Raw genomic sequence first — 23189 nt, 5'->3', positions numbered from 1 at the left:
AAGAAGTTCGGGTTTGGGTACCAAACATGCCGATTTTTCTCCCGGGCGTGCAAAACGCATCACAATGTTTTGCACTCGCGCGGAAAAATCGCACATTTTCCCGCAACGCACCCTCATCTTATCCGGGCAAAAAACATGACGTCCGTGTGAAAGAGCCCTTAGTGTATCCATATTCTGCAAGCCATAGTTTTTTTTTTTTGGTGCGACTGTCTTATGTAGCAGCTCATCGGTATAAGATGACGGTTTGATTGGTACTATTTTAGGGTGCGTATGAATTTTTGATTGCTTGCTATTACACCTTTTGTGAATTTTTTACACTTTTTTTTTTTTACGGTGTTCACCTGAAGGATTAGGTCATGTGATATTTTTATACAGCAGGTTCTAATGAACAGTGTTCACCGGTTAGGTCATGTGGTATTTTTTTTAGAGCAGGCTGTTATGGACGCGGTGATACCTAATAGGTCTACTATAAATTTTTTTTTTTACATTAAACACAATATCATAACAATTTTTTTTAATGTTTAGTGTCTCCATAGTCTGAGAGCCATAGTTTTTTTTATTTTTTGAGCATTCGTCTTCGGTAGGGGCTAATTTTTCTGCGGGATGAGGTGACGGTTAGATTGGTACTATTTTGAGGGGCATACGCTTGGTGTAGTACTTTTAGTGATGTAAGATGACAAAAAAAATGTTTTTTTTTTAGCACAGTTTTTATGTTATTTATTTGATGGTGTTCACCTGAGGGGTTAGGTCATGTGATATTTTCATAGAGCCGGTCGATACGGACGCAGCGATACCTAATAGGCCAACTTTTTTTCCCTATTTTTTTTACTTTATTTTAAAAAAGGACGCATTTTTTTTACCTTTACTTTTTTTCCCACTCTGGGACTTAAACTTTTGGGGGTCTGATCCCCTCTACAATGCCTGACAATACTTCTGTATTGTCATGCATTGGCTTTAAAGGGCTTCTGTCAGCCCACTAAACCGTTTTTTTTTTTTTTTACTAATAATCCCTATACTGCGAGCTTCCTATACATAAGTTAAATAATCATTTTGGTTCAGTAGAATTTGATAAAAAGCTATTTTTAAAATATGTAAATTACCTTGCTACCTCCGATGCTAATGACGCCCCCTCCGCATTGTGATTGACAGGGCCAGGGAACGGAATCGTTCTCTGCTGGCCCTGCCTTTTTGCAATCAAAATCCGGCGTCTGCGCCGCGGCCGTACCTATCTTCAATGTGCACAGGCGCACTGAGAGCCGGCCGCTCGCTCGGCCGCTCCATCTCAATGCGCCTGTGCCGGGTGTAGATGTGACGTCATCGGCGCAGGCGCATTGAGGATGGAGCGGCCGCCTCTCAGTGCGCCTGCGCACATTGAAGATAGGTACGGCCGCGGCGCAGGCGCCGGATTTTGAATGCAAACAGGGCCGTTCCCTGGCCCTGTCAATCACAATGCGGAGGGGGCGTCATTAGGATCGGAGGATGCGGCTGCTACCAGCAAGTAGCCACCCTACTTGCTGGTAGCAAGGTAATTTACATATTTTAAAAATAGCTTTTTATCAAATTCTACTGAACCAAAATGATTATTTAACTTATGTATAGGGAGCTCGCAGTATAGGGATTATTAGTAAACAAAAAACAAAAAAAACGGTTTAGTGGGGTGACAGAAGCCCTTTAAGTGTATTACACACTGTAATACACTTACAGCCTTCCTGCCTGTGAGATCCAGGGGGCACTAAATGCAACTTTTCTAAACTGAAATGCACCATTTCAACCAACTCTGCCAGACCACACTTGCGACTCTTGAAACATATTTGCGACTTTTGAAGCATATTTACGACATTTCACTTTTGTCTCAGACTCTGACTTGTTATTGTTTTTGTTAAATGTCGATTAATTTGACATTTATAACTAATTTCTGGCGTGATGTATTCTTTATAGAGAAAATTCTGGAGAAAACAGTTGATAGATTTGGTGCATGTTTCTGGCACAACATGCTTAGTAAATGTCCCCCAGCGAGTGATGACAATGTCTGTAAATCTCTGCAGAATATGTCAGTGCTATATACTGTATAATTAAAATAAAGAATTGCTTGTTGTGTATGTCTAGGTCCTAAGATCTTAATTGTACCTCAAGAGCACTGGCCTCATGTAATGCTTTTAATGTGCAGCACAATGTATAATTACAGCCTTTGGGGGTACTTTCATATATTTGAGTAGGAGTACTTGGCTTAGATATACTGAGAAACACTGGCCTACATTGTATTCCATTCATATCTTAACTAGAGGTGAGCAAATGGAAGTTGACAAAGTGGAATTCGATTTTCAAGAAAAATTTGATTCGCACCGAATCTGAATTTCCTCACGTTTCGTGGCAAAGAATCACATTTTTTCCTAAAATGGCTGCTGCACATGTTAGGACATGGAGCAAGGAACTCTGGGAACAAGGGATAAACCACAATGCCATGCATACAGCCAATCTGTAGCCAGCCAGCCCTGTGATGTCACAGCCCTATAAATAGCCTCTGCCATCTTGGATTCAGCCATTTTCCAGTATACTTAGTGCAGGGAGAGACGGCAGCAGGCACTAGGGACAGTGGTTGAAAAGACTTTAAAACTTTTATTTTGCTGTACAGAAGTTCAGGGAAAGGATAGGGAGGAATCATTCTACAATATTGAAGCAGAACAGGGTTCAGTAGGGGAGTTTACAGCCTGGGTAATAGGAGCAATCCTATTACACCTTGCTGCACTGACTGGGGATCAAAATTGCAATTATACAGCTCTGTAATTCCAGCAAACCGTTCTTATTAGGGTGCAAGTGCTGTTTGATACAGCCATTAACAGGGTTTATTACAAGGAAATATTTCTATGTGATATTTGCCCTTGTGCGGTGCAGTTATATGTTCTAAAGCATTTATTGGCTTGCATTAGTGGGAAAAAAGGGTTTATTAGCCATTGTGTGGTGAAGTGAGAAAATTACAGCCCTTTTTGGCGTGTATTAGTGGCAAAAAAAACATAGATTATTTGCCATTCAGTGGTGCAGTTATATGTTCTAAAGCCCTTTTTGGCGTGTAATAGTGGCAAACAAAAATATATTATCTGCTGTTTAGCGGTGCAGATATGTTCTAAAGTCCTTTTTGACGTGTATTAGTGGCACCTTTTTTGGTCCTATTTGCCGTTGTATGGTGAAGTGAGAAAATTCCAGCTCTTTTTGGCGTGTGTTAGTGGCAAAAATATATATATATTTGCCGTTCAGCAGTACAGTTATATGTTCTAAAACCCTTTTTGGTGTGTATTAGTGGCAAAAAAATACAGATGAAACTCGAAAAATTTAAATATCGTGCAAAAGTTCATTTATTTCAGTAATGCAACTTAAAAGGTGAAACTAACATATGAGAGAGACTCATTACATGCAAAGTGAGATATTTCAAGCCTTTATTTGTTATAATTATGGCTGATGATTATGGCTTACAGCTTATGAAAACCCCAAATTCACAATCTGAGAAAATTAGAATATTACATGGAATCAATATAAAAAAGGATGTTAAATAGAAAAATGTAGGACCTCTGAAAAGTATAATCATGCATATGTACTCAGTACTTGGTTTGGGCCCCTCTATGCGTCATGGCATGGATGCTATCAGCCTATGGCACTGCTGAGGTGTTATGGAAGACCAGGATTCTTCAATAGCAGCCTTCAGCTCTTCTGCATTGTTCGGTCTCATGTCTCTCATGTTTCTCTTGGCAATGCCCCATTAATTCTCTATAGGGTTCAGGTCATGTGAGTTTGCTGGCCAATCAAGCACAGTAATCCCATGGTCATTAAACCAGGTTTTGGTGCTTTTGACAGTGTGAGCAGGTGCCAAGTCCTGCTGGAAAATGAAGTCACCATCTCCATAAAGCTCGACTGCAGAAGGAAGCATGAAGTGCTCCAAAATCTCCTGGTAGTTAGCTGCGTTGACTCTGGACTTATTGAAGCACCGTGGACCAACACCAGCAGATGACATGGCTCCCCAAATCAACACGGACTGTGGAAACTTCACACTGGACTTCAAACATCTTGCATTGTGTGCCTCTCCATTCTTCCTCCAGACGCTGGGTCCTTGGTTTCCAAATAAGATGCAAAAGTTGCTCTCTTCAGAATAGAGGACTTTGGACCACTGAGCAACAGACCAGTTCTTTATTCTTTAGCCCAGGTAAGATGCTTCTGACATTTGTTGTTCAGGAGAGGCTTGACAAGAGGAATACAACATTTGAAGCCCATGTCCAGGATCCGTCTGTGTGTGGTGGCTCTTGATGCACTAACTCCAGCCTCAGTCCACTCCTTGTGAAAGTCCCCAACACTTTTGAATGGCCTTTTCCTGACAATCCTCTCCAGGCTGCGGTCATCCCTGCTGCTTGTGCACCTTTTTCTTTCACACTTGTCCCTTCCACATAACTTTCTATTAATGTGCTTTGATACTGCACTTTGGGAACATTTAACTTACCTTTGAGGCTTTGGAGAGTGTCAATGATGGTTTTCTGCACAACTGTCAGGTCAGCAGTCTTTCCCATGATTGTGATTCCTACTGAACCAGACTGAGACAATTTAAAGGCTCAGGACTCCTTTGCAGGTGTTATGGATTAATTAGCTGACTAGAGTGTGACACTTTGAGCCTAGAATATTGAACCTTTTCACAATATTCTAATTTTCTGAGATTGTGAATTTGGGGTTTTCATAAACTGTAAGCCATCATCATCATCCAAATTATTCAAAATAAAGGCTTGAAATATCTTGCTTTGCATGTAATAAGTCTATCTCATATATTAGTTTCACCTTTTAAGTTGCATTACTGAAATAAATGAATATTTTAAGCAATATTCAAAATTTTTTGAGTTTCACCTGTATATATTTGCCGTTCAACAGTGCAGTTATATGTTCTAAAGCCCTTTTTGGCGTATATTAGTGGCAAAAAGGGCTTATTAGCGTTGTGTGGTAAAGTGAGAAAATTACAGACTTTTTTAAGGTGTTTTAATTTCCTTTTTATTTATTTATTTGATCTAACAGTATGTCAGACAGAGAACTACCAGGGGAGTGGCAGAGGCCTAAATGTTTCTGGTGCAGGTACAGGTCGCAGCAGAGTAAGGGGGCAAGGCAGCAGGAGTCGCAGCAAGAGGCCTGAGCTCCCAGTGTCAGCAACCCAGCGGTTCTTGAATGGTTGACTCAGTCATTCGCTTTATCCCAAGTGACATCAGACACCCCCAGCCAAGAGTCGGTGGGTTCGTCAGACACAACCCCTAGTTGGCATGGCCTGGGAGCAGGCCCTGTGCCCTCACCTGTCCTCAACCATGCCAAGATGAATCTGGCATAGATCAGTCAGGATTTCCACCCACCAATGCCTGATGCATCAGACTAGATCATCCATGGTGCCACACCAACACTTTGACAAAAGAGACCGTTTTCTTATAGCTACCTGCCTCAGCTACTATTCTGATGCTGCCACCCACCTGATGCCATACATCTGATGCCAAGTGCTCCTTCTTTCACCCACCATCTTCAGCTGGTACTGGAATTGCCACCCACCTCTCCAATCTGTCACTGGGTCACTCTGTGGTCTTCTGATGCTGCTGCCACCTCTACACTAGGTCACCTTGCAACTCTGTTGTCTCCAGATGCTGCTGCCACCTCCACACTATGTCAAATTTCCACTCAGTGGTCTCCTGATGCTGCTGCCACCTACACACTATGTCACCTTGCCACTCTGTGGTCTCCTGATGCTGCCATCTCCACACTATGTCACCTTGCCATTCTGTAGTCTCTTGATGCTGCTGCCACCTCTACACTATGTCACCTTGCCACTCTGGTCTCCTGATGCTGCTGCCACCTCCACACTATGTCACCTCGCCACTCTGTGGTCTCCTGATGCTGCTGCTACCTCCACACTATGTCACCTTGCCACTCTGTGGGCTCCTGATGCTGCTGCCACCTCCACACTGTCATTGTGCCATCCTGTGGCCTTCTCCTGATGCTGCTGCCACCTCCAGACTCTGTCAATGGGCCACTCTGTGGTCTCCTCATGCTGCTTCCACCTCACCACAATGTCATAGGGCCAATGTGTCGACTTCTCATGCTGTTTCTACTCTCCCCACTTCATGACTGGGCCATTATTTTGCCTTTCAGCCTGGCTGACATCATCATTTATTTGACCCTTCTTCTGATCTGTCAGAAGGAAGGAAAAATGAGACGCACAAAGGGCATCCTGTCTATGTAACAGCTGCAAGGCCTGCATGACATGGTCCCTAGTTTGCATCAGAATTGGCTTATGATTTGGTAGCCAAAAGCAGCAGGGGGTACAAAACACAGAAGACATGCAAATATTCCATTCATGTGTCATCTGTTTTGGATCCACTCTTTGGCTTTAGCAATACTGATGGATTACTGACCAAATGAAGGAGGATGTTCCACAGACAGGTTCCATTTTTAGGGGGTTATTGTTCTGACGGATGAAAGGAAGGACAAAATAATCAGTGACGTCAACACAAACTTACTGCTGACACCCTCTCCACTCTGTCGGGGGGGGGCTCTACTTGTATAAGCGTTTAATAGAACAGGTTCTGTAGACATCTATGTGGAATCAGCTGCCGACTGTGTAAAGGAGTGTACTTTTTCTTGACGCTAACATTGAACTGTAAGGCTGACTTCACACTTGAGTTATTTGGTCAGTTTTAGCCCTATAACTGCCAAAATAAGTGAAGTGTGTAATGATTCTAAGAGTGACGCTTGTCATCTGCATATCATACTGACTCACAGTATTGTTTCACTATAACAGCAGACTCCCTATGCATGTTACTGCAAGGCACAGTGTTCTACACCACTATAAAGGCTTTCTGCAGCCAGGTAAATTCGGCGAACCGGCAAAATCAAATTTATATGAAATTTGCTAATCTTAATCATAATAAAAAAAATAAAAAAAACATTTTAAACTCCTGGAGTTTTTCACGGGTTTTAAAAGGCCACAAAAACCATTGTGGAAGAATAACTAAGGGTATGTTTGCATGGATTTTCTGCGGGAAAAACCCACCAGAAAATTTTAAACAGGAATCGGAGCCTCTCTAATTTCTGCTGCGGTTCTGCATTTTGGATGCCGTGGATCTGCCCACAGATATAGCCCTATTCAATGTCTCTTCTCAATGCAATTTCGAACTCCACAAGTGTAAGAACAGCAGCGTGGATTCCTACTGAAACCAATAGGAAGCGGATTGTGTGCAGATTCACTTTGGACTTCGCCACAGAAATCCAAGCACAAAATCAGCCCTGTGGACAAGTCACAGTTTTCTAACCCACTCTTACTGAAAGGTGTGTCAGCGTAAAATGCACAAGAAATGAATCTATGCGCTGGTGAACTGTAATTTTCACAGTTTCTCATGTAATTCATTGCGAATCTGTCACACACTTTTCTTGCCACTTTTGAAAAGTGTCAACAAGTGTGAAAAGTCGAAAATTACAGAACAAATAAAGATGGCCTAACACAAAGATCAATCTGTCCCATTAGTGAGGCCTAATAAACATAACACAACTATCAGGGCAGGAGGGCCAATTTTTAGATAAACACTTCTTGACAATGATTAGCGACTGTGATTTTCATGATTATTTTTTGTGTGCATCTGCTATGCACTTGTATGGTCAATACAATCACAAAAAGAATAAAATGTCATTCATGTAATAAAAGTAAGATAAATCTGTACCTCTTGATACAAATCACTGAGATCTCCATGATGTGCCTGCTTGGAGCATCCTGGGTATTCTCTCACACAGCAGGAGTCAGGGGGCCAATCCATCTCTGTCATTTCCAGCCAGTCAGTTAGGTATACCACTCCGCAGCACATGAACTTTTTGAAACAGAAAAGCATGCCGTCATTAATCTCTCACATAATTCTTCCACGGATCATAAGAGATGAACTGAAAGTAATCACGAATCTCCAAAAGGCACAAGCTTGCCATGTATTGACAAATCCATTATGCATAATGGTAGCATTTTATTCTTAAGTAATGCATAGACATATACAGTCATAAATTAGACACATTTTTCCTCTAGCTCGACGGCCAGATTCTGGCAGGGTCTTCATCACACCTTATTTGCTTTATTATTTAAATAAAAATTGAGGCATGATTAATGACACGTGGCACATCATCCTTTATAAAGGGCTGATAGCTATTGAAGTTATTGTTGACCAAGTGTGAAAAGTGAAACATTATACCTCTGTGCTGGAAGAATAATGAATTATACAATGATTCATGGTACAATTAAAGATTTTTCTCGGTATTCAGGCCTGCACGTACAATAGAGCTAAACAGCATTAGAAAATACATACAAATTAAAGGGTACCAATCATTATTAAGCCTACATACTCTTATCAAAAAATGACAAAGACTAGCATCTGCAGATGTAAAGTGGATGTAATGCAGCCAGAAATGATGTGCCTCATTTGTGTTTCTGGGTCTTGCATGCCTTGTTGAGATGTCTGAGTTTTTTGGGATCTACCTGGTGTAATGTAAAAACTGTGCTGTATGCTCTGAACCAGATGTCTTCCCTGTTGCTCCCTCTCTGCTCCTTAGCTGGTTGCCATTGAGAACACCTTACATTTACCAAGATTCCGCAATGTGCTCTCTGGCAGGCCAGGTGACATCATCTGGAAGTCATCTGTGCAGCACGGTGGCTCAGTGGTTAGCAATGCTGTGGAGCTAGGTTTGAATCTGACCAACGACAACTTCTGCATGAAGCTTATATTTTCTCTTTGTGTTTGTGTAGGTTTTCTCTGACCAGAGACATACTGATAGGGAACTTAGATTGTGAGCTCCATTGGGGACAGTGAGTGATGATAATATCTGTAATTAGAGATGGCCTTGTGGTTCACCCGGCAGTTGTTTCGCAGCAAACTTTGCTCGTTCGTGATTCGCCAAACATGCGAATATATGCCGATATTTGCAGGCGCCAATTTTTTTTTGCATATCGCCGAACTTTGAACCATTACACATCCATCAGGTGGAACAGGACAGCCAATTGAAACGTTTCAGCACATGGACACCCCCCAACCCTATAACAGAACTCGATCTGACAGCCATATTACATTATGTGCTTTGTTAGTGTAGGTAGAGGTTGGATTTTGGAGCAGGGACAGTTAGGGACACCAAACGCTACTTAATAGGGCCACAAAAGTCCTTTTAATGACTGGTATACGTGTGCTATTAATAGGTGTGATATAGAGGGGTGTGATAGACTTATAATATACTTTCTAACATAGAAATTATAGTGTATTTGTATTGTGCAGCAGTTGTGTGCGGTTCTGCTGCGATACCGCAGCTAGATAGAGGGAGAAACGCTATTGGAGTAATTAATTGCAACAGGGGTTATATAACTGTTGCCCCCCAAAAAATTGCTTGAGGGCTGCAATATACCTTCTTCCACAAAATCCTAATTGAGGGGTGCTATATACCAGTTTCCACATAATAATGATTGAGGGGTGCTATTGCTATATACCTTCTTCCACCAAATACTGATTGAGCGCTGCAATACACCTGCTTCCACAAAATACTGATTGAGGGTGCCATATACCAATTTCCGCCAAATACTGATTGAGGGGTGCCATATACCTTTTTCCACAAAAATTCTGATTGAGGGGTGCTATTGCTTTATACCTTTTCCACCAAATACTGATTTAGGGGCGCGATATTCCTTCTTCTACAAATACTGCTCTTCTCTACAGCCTTAGGCCTCATGCAAACGACCATGCCGTTTTTTTGGAGGTCCAGAAACTGTGGCTCCGCAAAAAACGGAAGACGCCCGTGTGCCTTCTGCAATTGCGGCCCATTGCAGACATGCCTATTCTTGTCCGCAAAACTAACAAGAATAGGACATGCTATATTTTTTTTGCGGGGCCTCAGAACAGAGCAACGGATGCAGACAGCACACGGATCTTTTGCAGCCCCATTGATGTGAATGGGTCTGCTTCCGAGCCGCGAAAACTGGGGCTCGGATGTGGACCACAACTACGGTCGTGTGCATGAGGCCTTAGGCAGAGGGTCATTTAGAAAATGACAGGCAGAGAAAGAGGCAGATCGTTCCGCAAGGATGGTAGGGGTTGGGCAGGTGCACCAGGCCAGAGCCTAAGTGGAAAGTTGGAGAAGGCGCATTTGATAACTTCAAAGGGCGCACAAGAGTTGGTTGAGTGGCTCACTCAGTCTTCTGCTTTTGCACCCTCCTCACTCTCTGCTGTGTGCACCCCCAAAGACACCACCACCACCATAGCCCCTCCACTCGAGTCAGAGGAATTATTTTCCCATCCATTCCTTACCGATGCGCAGCCATTCTTGTCATCGGATGAGGAAGAGGAGGTTGCAGTGGCCGCCACCCAGCGGTCTGACGACAGTACCCAGATCAGCCCAAGGAGGGTGGTCCCCGCTGTTACTGCCTACTCCGAGATCTGTAATATCAGTGGTGGAGAAGGTGGCGATGATGACGTGTCGTTGGACGTCAAGTGGGTGCCTACAAGAAGAGGGAAGTTCAGAGGGAGAGACGGAGCAGCAGATAGGGAAGAGGAGGAGGAGAAGCAGGCAGAACTCGCAGTGCACAGGAGGCAAAAAGCAGACTGCAAATGTATCTGGAGCGAGCCATCCACCATGCACGATCACTGCGATCTTGCGCTCCCCGGACGCCGGCACATTGGGATGACCGCCTTAAGAAGGTACCTGGCCTCCCATCACCGAGCCCAGTGAGAGCAACACCGTCAGAACCCACAAAGCCACACTCCTGTTCGCTCCACATGCTGCCTCTTCTCCTACTCCTCTCTCCTTGAATTTGTCCTCCACTCCACCTTCCACCATGCCGTCGTCACGTTCATCTGGCACAAGGCAGGCTTCAGTGGCCCAAATGTTCGAGCATAAAAAAATGATGACGCTGGATAATCCTCTTGCCCAATGGCTGACCGCTGGCTTGTCAGAACTGCTAGCCCGCCAACTACTGCCATATAAATTGGTGGACTCGGAGGCCTTAGAAAATTTGTGGCCATTGGCACACCACAATAGAAGGTCCCCGGAAGGAAATATTTCTCCCAGAAGGGCATCCCTGAACTATATGGCCACATTCAGAGGCAAGTTAATATATCTCTGGCACACAGTGTTCTTGCCAAGATAAATCTGACCACAGACACGTGGTCTAGCAAACACGGGCAGGGAAGGTACATAACTTTTAGTACCCACTGGGCGAACCTTCTGACGGCCATCAAGCATGTAACCCGTGGCACCCATGTGGATTTGGTGTTACCACCACAGATTGCATGCAGGCCTGCCTCTTTTTCTCCTCCTACTCCATCCTCCTTGGCTGACTCCTCCTTTTCCACTGCTACCACCTCTTCCGCTGCACCCCCCCAAGCTCCCAGAACCTATTCGACGTGCCATGTGAGATGTTGCCATGCTGTGCTGCGGCTGTTGTGCCTGGAATCTAAGAGCCACACAGGTCCTGCACTTCTTTCAGCTCTGTGGTCACAGGCCAATCAGTGGCTAACCCCCCTCAACTTGATAGTTGGTAAAGTGGTGTGTGACAACGGTGCCAATCTGCTGAGCGTGCTGAAACAGGGCAAAATGACACACGTGCCATGCATGGCACACATCCTGAACTTAGTCGTGAAGCGATTCGTTGCCATATACCCCGGGGTCCAGAACGTCTTGCCGCAGGCCAGGAAAATCTCTGGCCATTTTAGAAGATCTTACACAACTATGGGTCGTCTTGCTGACGTTCAGCGGAGACACCACTTGCCTGTCAGACGTCTGATTTGTGACTGCCCAACGCGCTGGAACTTCACCTTGTTTACACTTGGTAGGCTGCTCCAACAGAAACGTGCCGTTAACAACTACCTGTACGAACTCTGCGGCAGGACAGGTTCTGGGGAACTTTTTTTTTTTCTTTCACCAGACTTCCGTGGCCATTTGATGAGATCACCAAACTGGTCAGTGACAGCCAGGGCGCCATCAGTAGCATCGTATCATTCGACTTCTTTCTGGAGCGTGCATTGCGTCGTGTCAATGATCAAGCCTTCGAGGAGCAGGAGCTTGAAGATTAGAAATTTGCAATGCTGAATGAATTCCCAGGGAGGGCTACTCCATCTGAGACAAGTCAGCAGGAGTCTGAAGAGGAGTCAGAGGAGGATGGTGGGGGAAGGAGGAGCATTAAGAGCAGGCTTTAAACTTTTCGGGGATCCCTGGTGTTGTCCGTGGCTGGGGGGAGGAGACTGAGGACGACATTCTCCTGGGCGATGAGCAGGAGCCAGGGTGCTCCACCGCTTCCAATTTAGTGCAAATGGGAGCCTTTATGCTCCAGTGTTTGAAGAGGGACCCCCGTATATAAAGAATAAAGGTCAAGGACCTGTACTGGGTGGCAACGTACTTAGACCACTGGTACAAACACAAAGATGCAGACATGTTACCAGCATCACAGAGGGCTGTCAGAATGCAGCATTTCCAGGTCTTGCTGCGAGAGATGCTGCATTCTGCTGCTGCGGGCATTGGCAAAGGAATATCCACCCACAGTAAAACAGGTGTGGGTACCAATCCTACCGTGCCTGCAAAAAGAGGGTGGTTTGAAGATGTGTTGGTCACTTTGCATATAAGATCATTCTTGCAGACAACCCATCGACAGCCGCCCTCCGTATCCAGCCTCAGGGAACACCTAGACCGACAGGTGTCCAGCTACATCCCTTGACTACTGGGTGTGCAGGCTTGACCTATTTGCTATGGAACTCCTGGCTTACCCCTCGTCGAGTGTCCTGTCCGAAAGGACGTTCAGCGCAGCAGGGGGATCGTGACCAATATGCGCATTCGCCTAGCTCACGACAATGTGGACTACCTCACTTTTTTTTTATGAATGAGGCATGGATCACGGAGGAATTCAACACCTGTGATGACCACGTGTAATTGAATTTCCTCATGCCAGCCAACACATATCCGCCACCACCCAAAACAAAGTATGGTCCTTGCCTTATGTATATACAGCAGCATAAAAGGAACAGGTAACCTCCTAAACAACCCTAATCCGGACCCTAACTACCCATCAATATGAATAGACCTAGAAGGTAGGAATATTCATATTCTGTATACCTAGGCCCTTATACCCCTATAAGGCCCTGGAATGAGGTTAGGACCAGAAACAACCCATTCCTCCCCAGATGGACGAATGGAAGTCTCTGTCTCAGGCTCAGATACAAACAACAGGGAATATAACAAACACAAAATAATAACAAAAAAAAAAACTTATCTGAAAGTAGAAAACTGGCAACTCCAGAAGCAGCAGAGTACAACCGACCAGCTAGTTAGAAGGAAGGAAGAAAATCTATAAACCGCACCTCCAAGAAATAGCTGACTGCCTCAATGAATACTTCTGCTTAGTTTTTACAAAGGAAAATTAAGGAAAAGGACCTCAGTTAGGGAGGAAGACTAATGAATCTTTTCATGCATGTGTCTTTACAGAGTAAGAGGTTCTAAGTCAGCTGTCTAAAATGAATACAAAAAAGTCACAGGGGCCTGATGGGATACACCCAAAGCTATTAAAAGAGCTTAGCGGTGTACTAGCAAAACCATTAACAGATTTATTTAACCAATCACTGGCAACAGGAGTTGTCCCAGAAGATTGAAAATTAGCAAATGTTGTGCCCATTCACAAGAAAGGTAGTAGGGAGGAATCGGGCAACTAAAGGCCAGTAAGCTTGACGTCAATAGTGGGGAAATTAATAGAAACCATACTTAAGGAGAGGATTGTGGAACATCTAAAATCCCAGGGATTGAAAGATGAAAAACAGCATGGGTTTACTTCAGGGAGAACATGTCAAGCTAATCTTATAGATTTTTTTGATTGGGTCACTAAAATAGATGGTGGAGGTGCAGTAGACATCGCTTATCTAGACTTTAGTAAGGCTTTTGATACTGTCCCACATAGAAGGCTTATCAATAAACTGCAGTCTTTGAGCTTGGACTCCCATATTGTTGAATGGATTAGGCAGTGGTTGAGGGACAGATAACATAGGGCTGTAGTCAATGGAGTATATTCAGACCATGGTCTTGTTACCAGTGGGGTACTTCAGGGATCTGTTCTGGGACCCATATTGTTTAATATCTTTATCAGCGAAATTGCAGAAGGCCTCGATGGTAAGGTATGTCTTTTTGCTGATGACACAAAGATTTGTAACAGGGTTGATGTTCCTGGAGGGATAAACCAAATGGAAAAGGATTTAGGAAAACTAGAGGACTGGTAAAAAATCTGGCAACTAAAATTTAATGTTGATACTGTAAGTGCAAGATAATGCATCTGGGGTGTAAAAACCCAAGAGCAGAATATAAAATCAGTGATACAGTCCTAACCTCAGTATCTGAGGAAAGGGATGTAGGGGTCATTATTTCAGAAGACTTAAAGGTAGGCAGAAAATATCATAGAACAGCAGGAAATGCTAGCAGAATGCTTGGGTGTATAGGGAGAGGCATTAACAGTAGAAAGTGGGAGGTGCTCATGCCGCTCTACAGGGCACTAGTGAGACCTCATTTGGAGTATTGTGCGCAGTACTGGAGACCATATCTCCAGAAGGATAATGATACTTTGGAGAGTGTTCAGAGAAAAGCTACTAAACTAGTACATGGATTGCAGGATAAAACTTACCATGAAAGGTCAAAGGACCTTAAAGGGCTTCTGTCAGCCCACTAAACAGTTTTTTTTTTTTTTGGTTAATAATAATCCCTACACTGCGAGCTCCCTATACATAAGCTAAATATTCATTTTTGTTCAGTAGATTTTGTTAAAAAGCAATTTTTATAATATGTAAATTACCTTGCTACCAGCAAGTAGGGCGGCTACTTGCTGGTAGCACCCGCATCCTCCTCTCAACATACGCCCCCTCCGCTGTGTGAGTGACAGGGCCAGGGAACGGGATCGTTCTCTGCTGGCCCTGTTTGAATTCAAAATATCGCGCCTGCGCCGTACCTGTCTTTAATCGGCGCAGGCGCACTGAGAGGCTCTCTCAGCCGCTCCATCCTCAATGCGCCTGCGCCGATGACGTCACATCTACACCCGGCGCAGGCGCATTGAGGATGGAGCTGCCGATAGAGCGGCCGCCTCTCAGTGCGCCTGCACCGATTAAAGACAGGTACGGCACAGGCGCGATATTTTGAATTCAAACAGGGCCAGCAGAGAACGATCCTGTTCCCTGGCCCTGTCACTCACACAGCGGAGGGGGCGTCATTATGAGAGGAGGATGCGGCTGCTACCAGCAAGGTAATTTACATATTATAAAAATTGCTTTTTAACAAAATCTACTGAACAAAAATGAATAATGAATATTTAGCTTATGTATAGGGAGCTCGCAGTGTAGGGATTATTATTAACAAAAAAAAAAAAAACGGTTTAGTGGGCTGACAGAAGCCCTTTAACATGTATAGCTTGGAAGAAAGATGGGACAGAGGATAGAAACTTTTAAATACATAAAGGGAATCAACAGGATAAAAGAGAGAATATTTAAAAGAAGAAAAACTGCTACAAGAGGATATTGTTTTAAATTAGAGGGGCAAAGGTTTAAAAGTAATATCAGAAAGTATTACTTTACTGAGAGAGTAGTGCAGGGGGGGCCAACCTGTGGCTCTTGAGCCACATGCGGCTCTTTGATTCTTCAAGTGAGGCTCTAACTGTGGAGCCAGGAAGCAGTCAGGCCGCTCACTCTCCACCCTATGCTAAGATCTCTTTTCCTGATCGGGCACTGTTACTACTTTGCAGCTCCATCTCACTCTCCACTACATCCTGATGCACACAGTGTGAGAATGTAGTACGTGGAGACACGGACTATGACCTGACGTTATCCTTCATATAAGATAGGGCCAGGGGGTATTCATAGTAGTCAGTATATTGGGCAAACTAGATGGGTCAAATGGTTCTTATCTGCCGACACATTCTATGTTTCTATGAGAAGTGGCTACTTATGGGAAATTACCAACAAGCAACACCTAAAGCAAGGGGTGTGGCATTCACCAAAACACAGACACAAAAAGATCCACAGTGAACTTGTCAATTTAACCAACGAGTTGCCAGTCTTTCCGATTTCCTGGTACCTGCCACGGGAACGTCCGTGACAGTACCCCCCCTTCTACGGGTGACCTCCGGGCACCCAGGACCAACCTCATCCGGGTGAGATCATTGAAAAGCATTCACTAAACAATTGGCATTAACGTTGGATGCCAGCACCCACACCCTCTCCTCCAGCCCATAACCTCTCCAGTGGACAAGATATTGAAGGGATCCACAGAGAACCCGAGAGTCAACTATTTTCGCGATCTCGAATTCCAAATTACCGTCCACCATGACTGGAGCGGGGGGCAAGGAAGATGGCTGTAAAGGTTCCATATATTTTTTAAACAAAGACCTATGAAACACATGATGAATTTTCAGGGCCTGAGGAAGCTCAAGACGAAAAGCTACAGGATTAATAATGGCCGTGATTTTATATGGGCTGATAAACCTTGGACCCAACTTCCAGGAAGGTACCTTCAACGTAATGTTTCTTGTGGACAGCCACACAGAATCACCCACACTTAGGTCCGGACCATTTAGAATTTTTCATCATATCGATGACAATAATGACGAAAAACATTCTTCCTCAGGGATACCAGAAGTATTAGAACCAGAAAATGTGCCAAACTGCGGGTGAGATCCATAGGCCCCAAAAAACGATGACTCACCAGTGGACTCCTGACTCAGATTGTTTATGGCAAACTCTGCCAAAGACAAAAGGGAAGACCACTCCTCCTGGTTCTCAGATACAAAACATCTCAAGTAAGTCTCCAGACTCTGATTAGTGCGCTCCGTCTGTCCATTTGACTAAGGTAGCCCAAGAACTGCACCTTGTGTACCTCAAAAACACCATTCTCTAATTTTCCGAACAATTTATTATCTCTTAGAACACCTGTCTCACATGATTCTGATGTGTTTCCATGTCAGGAGAATAAATAAGAATGTCATCCAAATACATGATCACAAACCTCAGGTGATGAAAGATGTCATTCACAAAATGTTGGAACACCGCCAGGGCATTGGTCAACCCTAAAGGCATGACCAGGTTCTCAAAGTGCCCCTCAGGAGTATTAAAAGCCATCTTCCATTCATCCCCTTCCTTGATCCTAAACAGATTATATGCCCCCCTTGGAGAACACCTTGGCACCAACAATCTGGTTAAACAAATTGGGAATCAAAGGAAGAGGGTAAGGATCACGGATAGCAATCTGATTGAGTTCACGAAAATCCAGACATGGCCAAAGACCTCCATCTTTTTTTTTTTTTTAAAAAGGAAACCTGCAGCCACTGGAGACTTGGAAGGTCTTATGTGCCCTTTCTTCAAACTCTCGGCAATATTTTCTCTCATAGCCTGCCTTTCAGGTTCAGAAAGATTATAATCTAGATTTAGGCAATTTAGCCCCGGGAATAAGATTGACAGGGCAATCACATTCCCGATGGGAAGGTAAATCCTCCCATGCACTCTCAGAAAACACATTGGCAAACTTGGATATAAAAGAGGGTACAGCCTTACTAGTAACCACAGAAAACGATCTATTGAGACAATTATCAATGCAATAGTCCCCCAATCCAGAATCTGCCTAGCTCGCCAATAGATAGTTGGATTATGCTTCTTAAGCCACGGTAAACCCAGAACCATAGGTGCAGGGAGACGTTCCAAGACAAAACACAAGATAACTTCTTGATGAAAGTCACCCACTCTTAATCTGATATCATGCAAAACTTGCGACAAGCATCTCTGAGTAAGAGGGGCAGAATCAATAGCAAATACAGGAATGTATTTTTTTATGTACTTGGTGATAGCCCGTGCATGCGGACAAACTGAGCATCAATCAGGTTCACCCCGTCCCCGCTGTCGATAAATACTTCAATTCCCACAGTTTTTGATTCTAGCGCCACCTCAGCAATCAGGAGAAATCGAGTACTATCAGCAAAGGACAAATGCACATTCTCTGACTCCCCACTCACACCTCCGATAGTCAGATGTGATTTAGACGCCCCTTTTTGTTTCTCTTTTTGCGCTGAATGCTTGGACATATATTGACAAAATGTCCCCTTTGACAGCAGAAAAAACATACTCCTTGCTTGTGACTCCAACTTTTGCAAGCAGATCCCGGAGTCGCTCCCCCTAATTGCATGGGTTCATCCCCAGGTATAAGCTTAGGAGTCATCCAAAGAGTTGAAATACGGTATGTTATGTAATAGAACGTCCTGAGAGAGTGGGCCCTTAGATCTCTCTCTCAGGCATCTATCAATACGTACATCCAAAGACATAGCGGCTTCCAAAGATTTAGGATTCTCCTGAAAGGCCAAAGCGTCCTTCAGCCTCTCAGATAATCCCCGACAAAATGGAGAGCTGGATAGGGATGAGCGAACTCGAACTGTATAGTTCGGGTTTGTACCGAATTTTGGGGTGTCCGTGACACGGACCCGAACCCGGACATTTTCGTAAAAGTCCGGGTTCGGGTTCGGTGTTCGTCGCTTTCTTGGCGCTTTTGTGACGCTTTCTTGGCGCTTTTTGAGCAGCCAATCAACAAGCGTCATACTACTTGCCCCAAGAGGCCGTCACAGCCATGCCTACTATTGGCATGGCTGTGATTGGCCAGAGCACCATGTGACCCAGCCTCTATTTAAGCTGGAGTCACATAGCGCCGCCCGTCACTCTGCTCTGATTAGCGTAGGGAGAGGTTGCGGCTGCGACAGTAGGGCGAGATTAGGCAGATTAACTCCTCCAAAGGACTTGATTAATCGATCGATCTGCAGCTGTGCATCATTGAGCTGCTAAAATTCAAATGCTCACTGTTTTTAGGCTGCCCAGACCGTTTGTCAGTCACTTTTTTCTGGGGTGATCGGCGGCCATTTTGTGTCTTGTGCGGTGCTGCGACCAAGTGCATCCAAGCTGCGACCAAGTGCATTTAACCCTCAATGGTGTGGTTGTTTTTTGGCTAAAGCCTACATCAGGGTGAAGCTGTCACACCAAGTGCATTTAACCAGCAATAGTCTGTTTATTTTTTGGCCATATACTACATCAGGGGCAAGCTGCGCCTGTCACCAAGTGCATTTAACCCTCAATGGTGTGGTTGTTTTTTGGCTAAAGCCTACATCAGGGTGAAGCTGTCACACCAAGTGCATTTAACCAGCAATAGTCTGTTAATTTTTTGGCCATATACTAAATCAGGGGCAAGCTGCGCCCGTCACCAAGTGCATTTAACCAGCAATAGTCTGTTCATTTTTTGGCCATATACTACATCAGGGGCAAGCTGCGCCCGTCACCAAGTGCATTTAACCCTCAGTAGTGTGGTTGGTCAAGCTGTCACACCAAGTGCATTTAACCAGCAATAGTCTGTTCATTTTTTGGCCATATACTACATCAGGGGCAAGCTGCGCCTGTCACCAAGTGCATTTAACCCTCAGTAGTGTGGTTGGTCAAGCTGTCACACCAAGTGCATTTAACCAGCAATAGTCTGTTCATTTTTTGGCCATATACTACATCAGGGGCAAGCTGCGCCTGTCACCAAGTGCATTTAACCCTCAATGGTGTGGTTGTTTTTTGGCTAAAGCCTACATCAGGGTGAAGCTGTCACACCAAGTGCATTTAACCATTCATAGTCTGTTCATTTTTTGACCATATACTACATCAGGGGCAAGCTGCCCCCGTCACCAAGTGCATTTAACCCTCAGTAGTGTGGTTGGTCAAGCTGTCACACCAAGTGCATTTAACCAGCAATAGTGTAGTTATGTTTTGGCCATATCCCAATCTAATTCTGTCACTAAATCCATACCGGTCACCCAGCGCCTAAATACTAGGCCTCAAATTTATATCCCGCTACATCTGTCGTTACCGCTGTCCTGTTGTGGCTGGGCAAGTTATTTAGTGTCCGTCAAAGCACATTTTTTGTTCTGGGTTGAAATACAATTCCCAATTTAGCAATTTCATAATTTAGTGGTTTCTGCTATATCAGAGCTATTTGAAATCTATCCCTAAAAGGGTATATAATATTCAAGGTGCACATAGGGTCATTCAGAATAACTTCACACACACGCTACTGTGCATTTCCAAGTCTAATTCTGTTAGTAAATCCATACCGGTCACCCAGCGCCTAAATACTAGGCCTCAAATTTATATCCCGCTACATCTGTCGTTACCGCTGTCCTGTTGTGGCTGGGCAAGTTATTTAGTGTCCGTCAAAGCACATTTTTTGTTCTGGGTTGAAATACAATTCCCAATTTAGCAATTTCATAATTTAGTGGTTTCTGCTATATCAGAGCTATTTGAAATCTATCCCTAAAAGGGTATATAATATTCAAGGTGCACATAGGGTCATTCAGAATAACTTCACACACACGCTACTGTGCATTTCCAAGTCTAATTCTGTTAGTAAATCCATACCGGTCACCCAGCGCCTAAATACTAGGCCTCAAATTTATATCCCGCTACATCTGTCGTTACCGCTGTCCTGTTGTGGCTGGGCAAGTTATTTAGTGTCCGTCAAAGCACATTTTTTGTTCTGGGTTGAAATACAATTCCCAATTTAGCAATTTCATAATTTAGTGGTTTCTGCTATATCAGAGCTATTTGAAATCTATCCCTAAAAGGGTATATAATATTCAAGGTGCACATAGGGTCATTCAGAATAACTTCACACACACGCTACTGTGCATTTCCAAGTCTAATTCTGTCACTAAATCCATACTGGTCACCCAGCGCCTAAATACTAGGCCTCAAATTTATATCCCGCTAAATCTGTCGTTACCGCTGTCCTGTTGTGGATGGGCAAGTTATTTAGTGTCCGTCAAAGCACATTTTTTGTTCTGGGTTGAAATACAATTCCCAATTTAGCAATTTCATAATTTAGTGGTTTCTGCTATATCAGAGCTATTTGAAATCTATCCCTAAAAGGGTATATAATATTCAAGGTGCACATAGGGTCATTCAGAATAACTTCACACACATGCTACTGTGCATTTCCAAGTCTAATTCTGTCACAAAATCCATACCGGTCACCCAGCGCCTAAATACTAGGCCTCAAATTTATATCCCGCTAAATCTGTTGTTACCGCTGTCCTGTTGTGGATGGGCAAGTTATTTAGTGTCCGCCAAAGCACATTTTTTGTTCTGGGTTGAAATACAATTCCCAATTTAGCAATTTCATAATTTAGTGGTTTCTGCTATATCAGAGCTATTTGAAATCTATCCCTAAAAGGGTATATAATATTCAAGGTGCACATAGGGTCATTCAGAATAACTTCACACACACGCTACTGTGCATTTCCAAGTCTAATTCTGTCACTAAATCCATACCGGTCACCCAGCGCCTAAATACTAGGCCTCAAATTTATATCCCGCTGAATTTGAATACAATACATTGGGCCAAATAATATTTTTGTTGTTGTGGTGAACCATAACAATGAGGAAAACATCTAGTAAGGGACGCGGACGTGGACATGGTTGTGGTGGTGTTAGTGGACCCTCTGGTGCTGGGAGAGGACGTGGCCGTTCTGCCACATCCACACGTCCTAGTGTACCAACTACCTCAGGTCCCAGTAGCCGCCAGAATTTACAGCGATATATGGTGGGGCCCAATGCCGTTCTAAGGATGGTAAGGCCTGAGCAGGTACAGGCATTAGTCAATTGGGTGGCCGACAGTGGATCCAGCACGTTCACATTATCTCCCACCCAGTCTTCTGCAGAAAGCGCACAGATGGCGCCTGAAAACCAACCCCATCAGTCTGTCACATCACCCCCATGCATACCAGGGAAACTGTCTCAGCCTCAAGTTATGCAGCAGTCTCTTATGCTGTTTGAAGACTCCGCTGGCAGGGTTTCCCAAGGGCATCCACCTAGCCCTTCCCCAGCGGTGAAAGACATAGAATGCACTGACCCACAACCACTTATGTTTCCTGATGATGAGGACATGGGAATACCACCTCAGCATGTCTCTGATGATGACGAAACACAGGTGCCAACTGCTGCGTCTTTCTGCAGTGTGCAGACTGAACAGGAGGTCAGGGATCAAGACTGGGTGGAAGACGATGCAGGGGACGATGAGGTCCTAGACCCCACATGGAATGAAGGTCGTGCCACTGACTTTCACAGTTCGGAGGAAGAGGCAGTGGTGAGACCGAGCCAACAGCGTAGCAAAAGAGGGAGCAGTGGGCAAAAGCAGAACACCCGCCGCCAAGAGACTCCGCCTGCTACTGACCGCCGCCATCTGGGACCGAGCACCCCAAAGGCAGCTTCAAGGAGTTCCCTGGCATGGCACTTCTTCAAACAATGTGCTGACGACAAGACCCGAGTGGTTTGCACGCTGTGCCATCAGAGCCTGAAGCGAGGCATTAACGTTCTGAACCTGAGCACAACCTGCATGACCAGGCACCTGCATGCAAAGCATGAACTGCAGTGGAGTAAACACCTTAAAACCAAGGAAGTCACTCAGGCTCCCCCTGCTACCTCTTCTGCTGCTGCCGCCTCGGCCTCTTCCTCCGCCTCTGGAGGAACGTTGGCACCTGCCGCCCAGCAAACAGGGGATGTACCACCAACACCACCACCACCTCCGTCACCAAGCGTCTCAACCATGTCACACGGCAGCGTTCAGCTTTCCATCTCACAAACATTTGAGAGAAAGCGTAAATTCCCACCTAGCCACCCTCGATCCCTGGCCCTGAATGCCAGCATTTCTAAACTACTGGCCTATGAAATGCTGTCATTTAGGCTGGTGGACACAGACAGCTTCAAACAGCTCATGTCGCTTGCTGTCCCACAGTATGTTGTTCCCAGCCGCCACTACTTCTCCAAGAGAGCCGTGCCTTCCCTGCACAACCAAGTATCCGATAAAATCAAGTGTGCACTGCGCAACGCCATCTGTAGCAAGGTCCACCTAACCACAGATACGTGGACCAGTAAGCACGGCCAGGGACGCTATATCTCCCTAACTGCACACTGGGTAAATGTAGTGGCAGCTGGGCCCCAGGCGGAGAGCTGTTTGGCGCACGTCCTTCCGCCGCCAAGGATCGCAGGGCAACATTCTTTGCCTCCTGTTGCCACCTCCTCCTTCTCGGGTTCCTCCTCCTCTTCTTACACCTGCTCATCCAGTCAGCCACACACCTTCACCACCAA

The 23189-nt window shown here is 44.7% G+C and overlaps 1 protein-coding gene across 1 annotated transcript in view; it reads right to left on the bottom strand.

The window, feature by feature from the left end:
* Positions 1–23189, bottom strand: part of TSPAN12 (tetraspanin 12) — a 221132-nt gene that overhangs the window by 21744 nt on the left and 176199 nt on the right. The window contains exon 7 of the mRNA XM_044276988.1: positions 7722–7865. Coding sequence (XP_044132923.1) covers positions 7722–7865 — 144 coding nt within the window. The remainder of the gene's footprint in view (positions 1–7721; positions 7866–23189) is intronic.

Source organism: Bufo gargarizans, chromosome 2, assembly GCF_014858855.1.
Source record: "Bufo gargarizans isolate SCDJY-AF-19 chromosome 2, ASM1485885v1, whole genome shotgun sequence".
Classification (NCBI taxonomy): Eukaryota; Metazoa; Chordata; class Amphibia; order Anura; family Bufonidae; genus Bufo; species Bufo gargarizans.
This window is presented reverse-complemented; position numbering and strand designations above follow the sequence as displayed.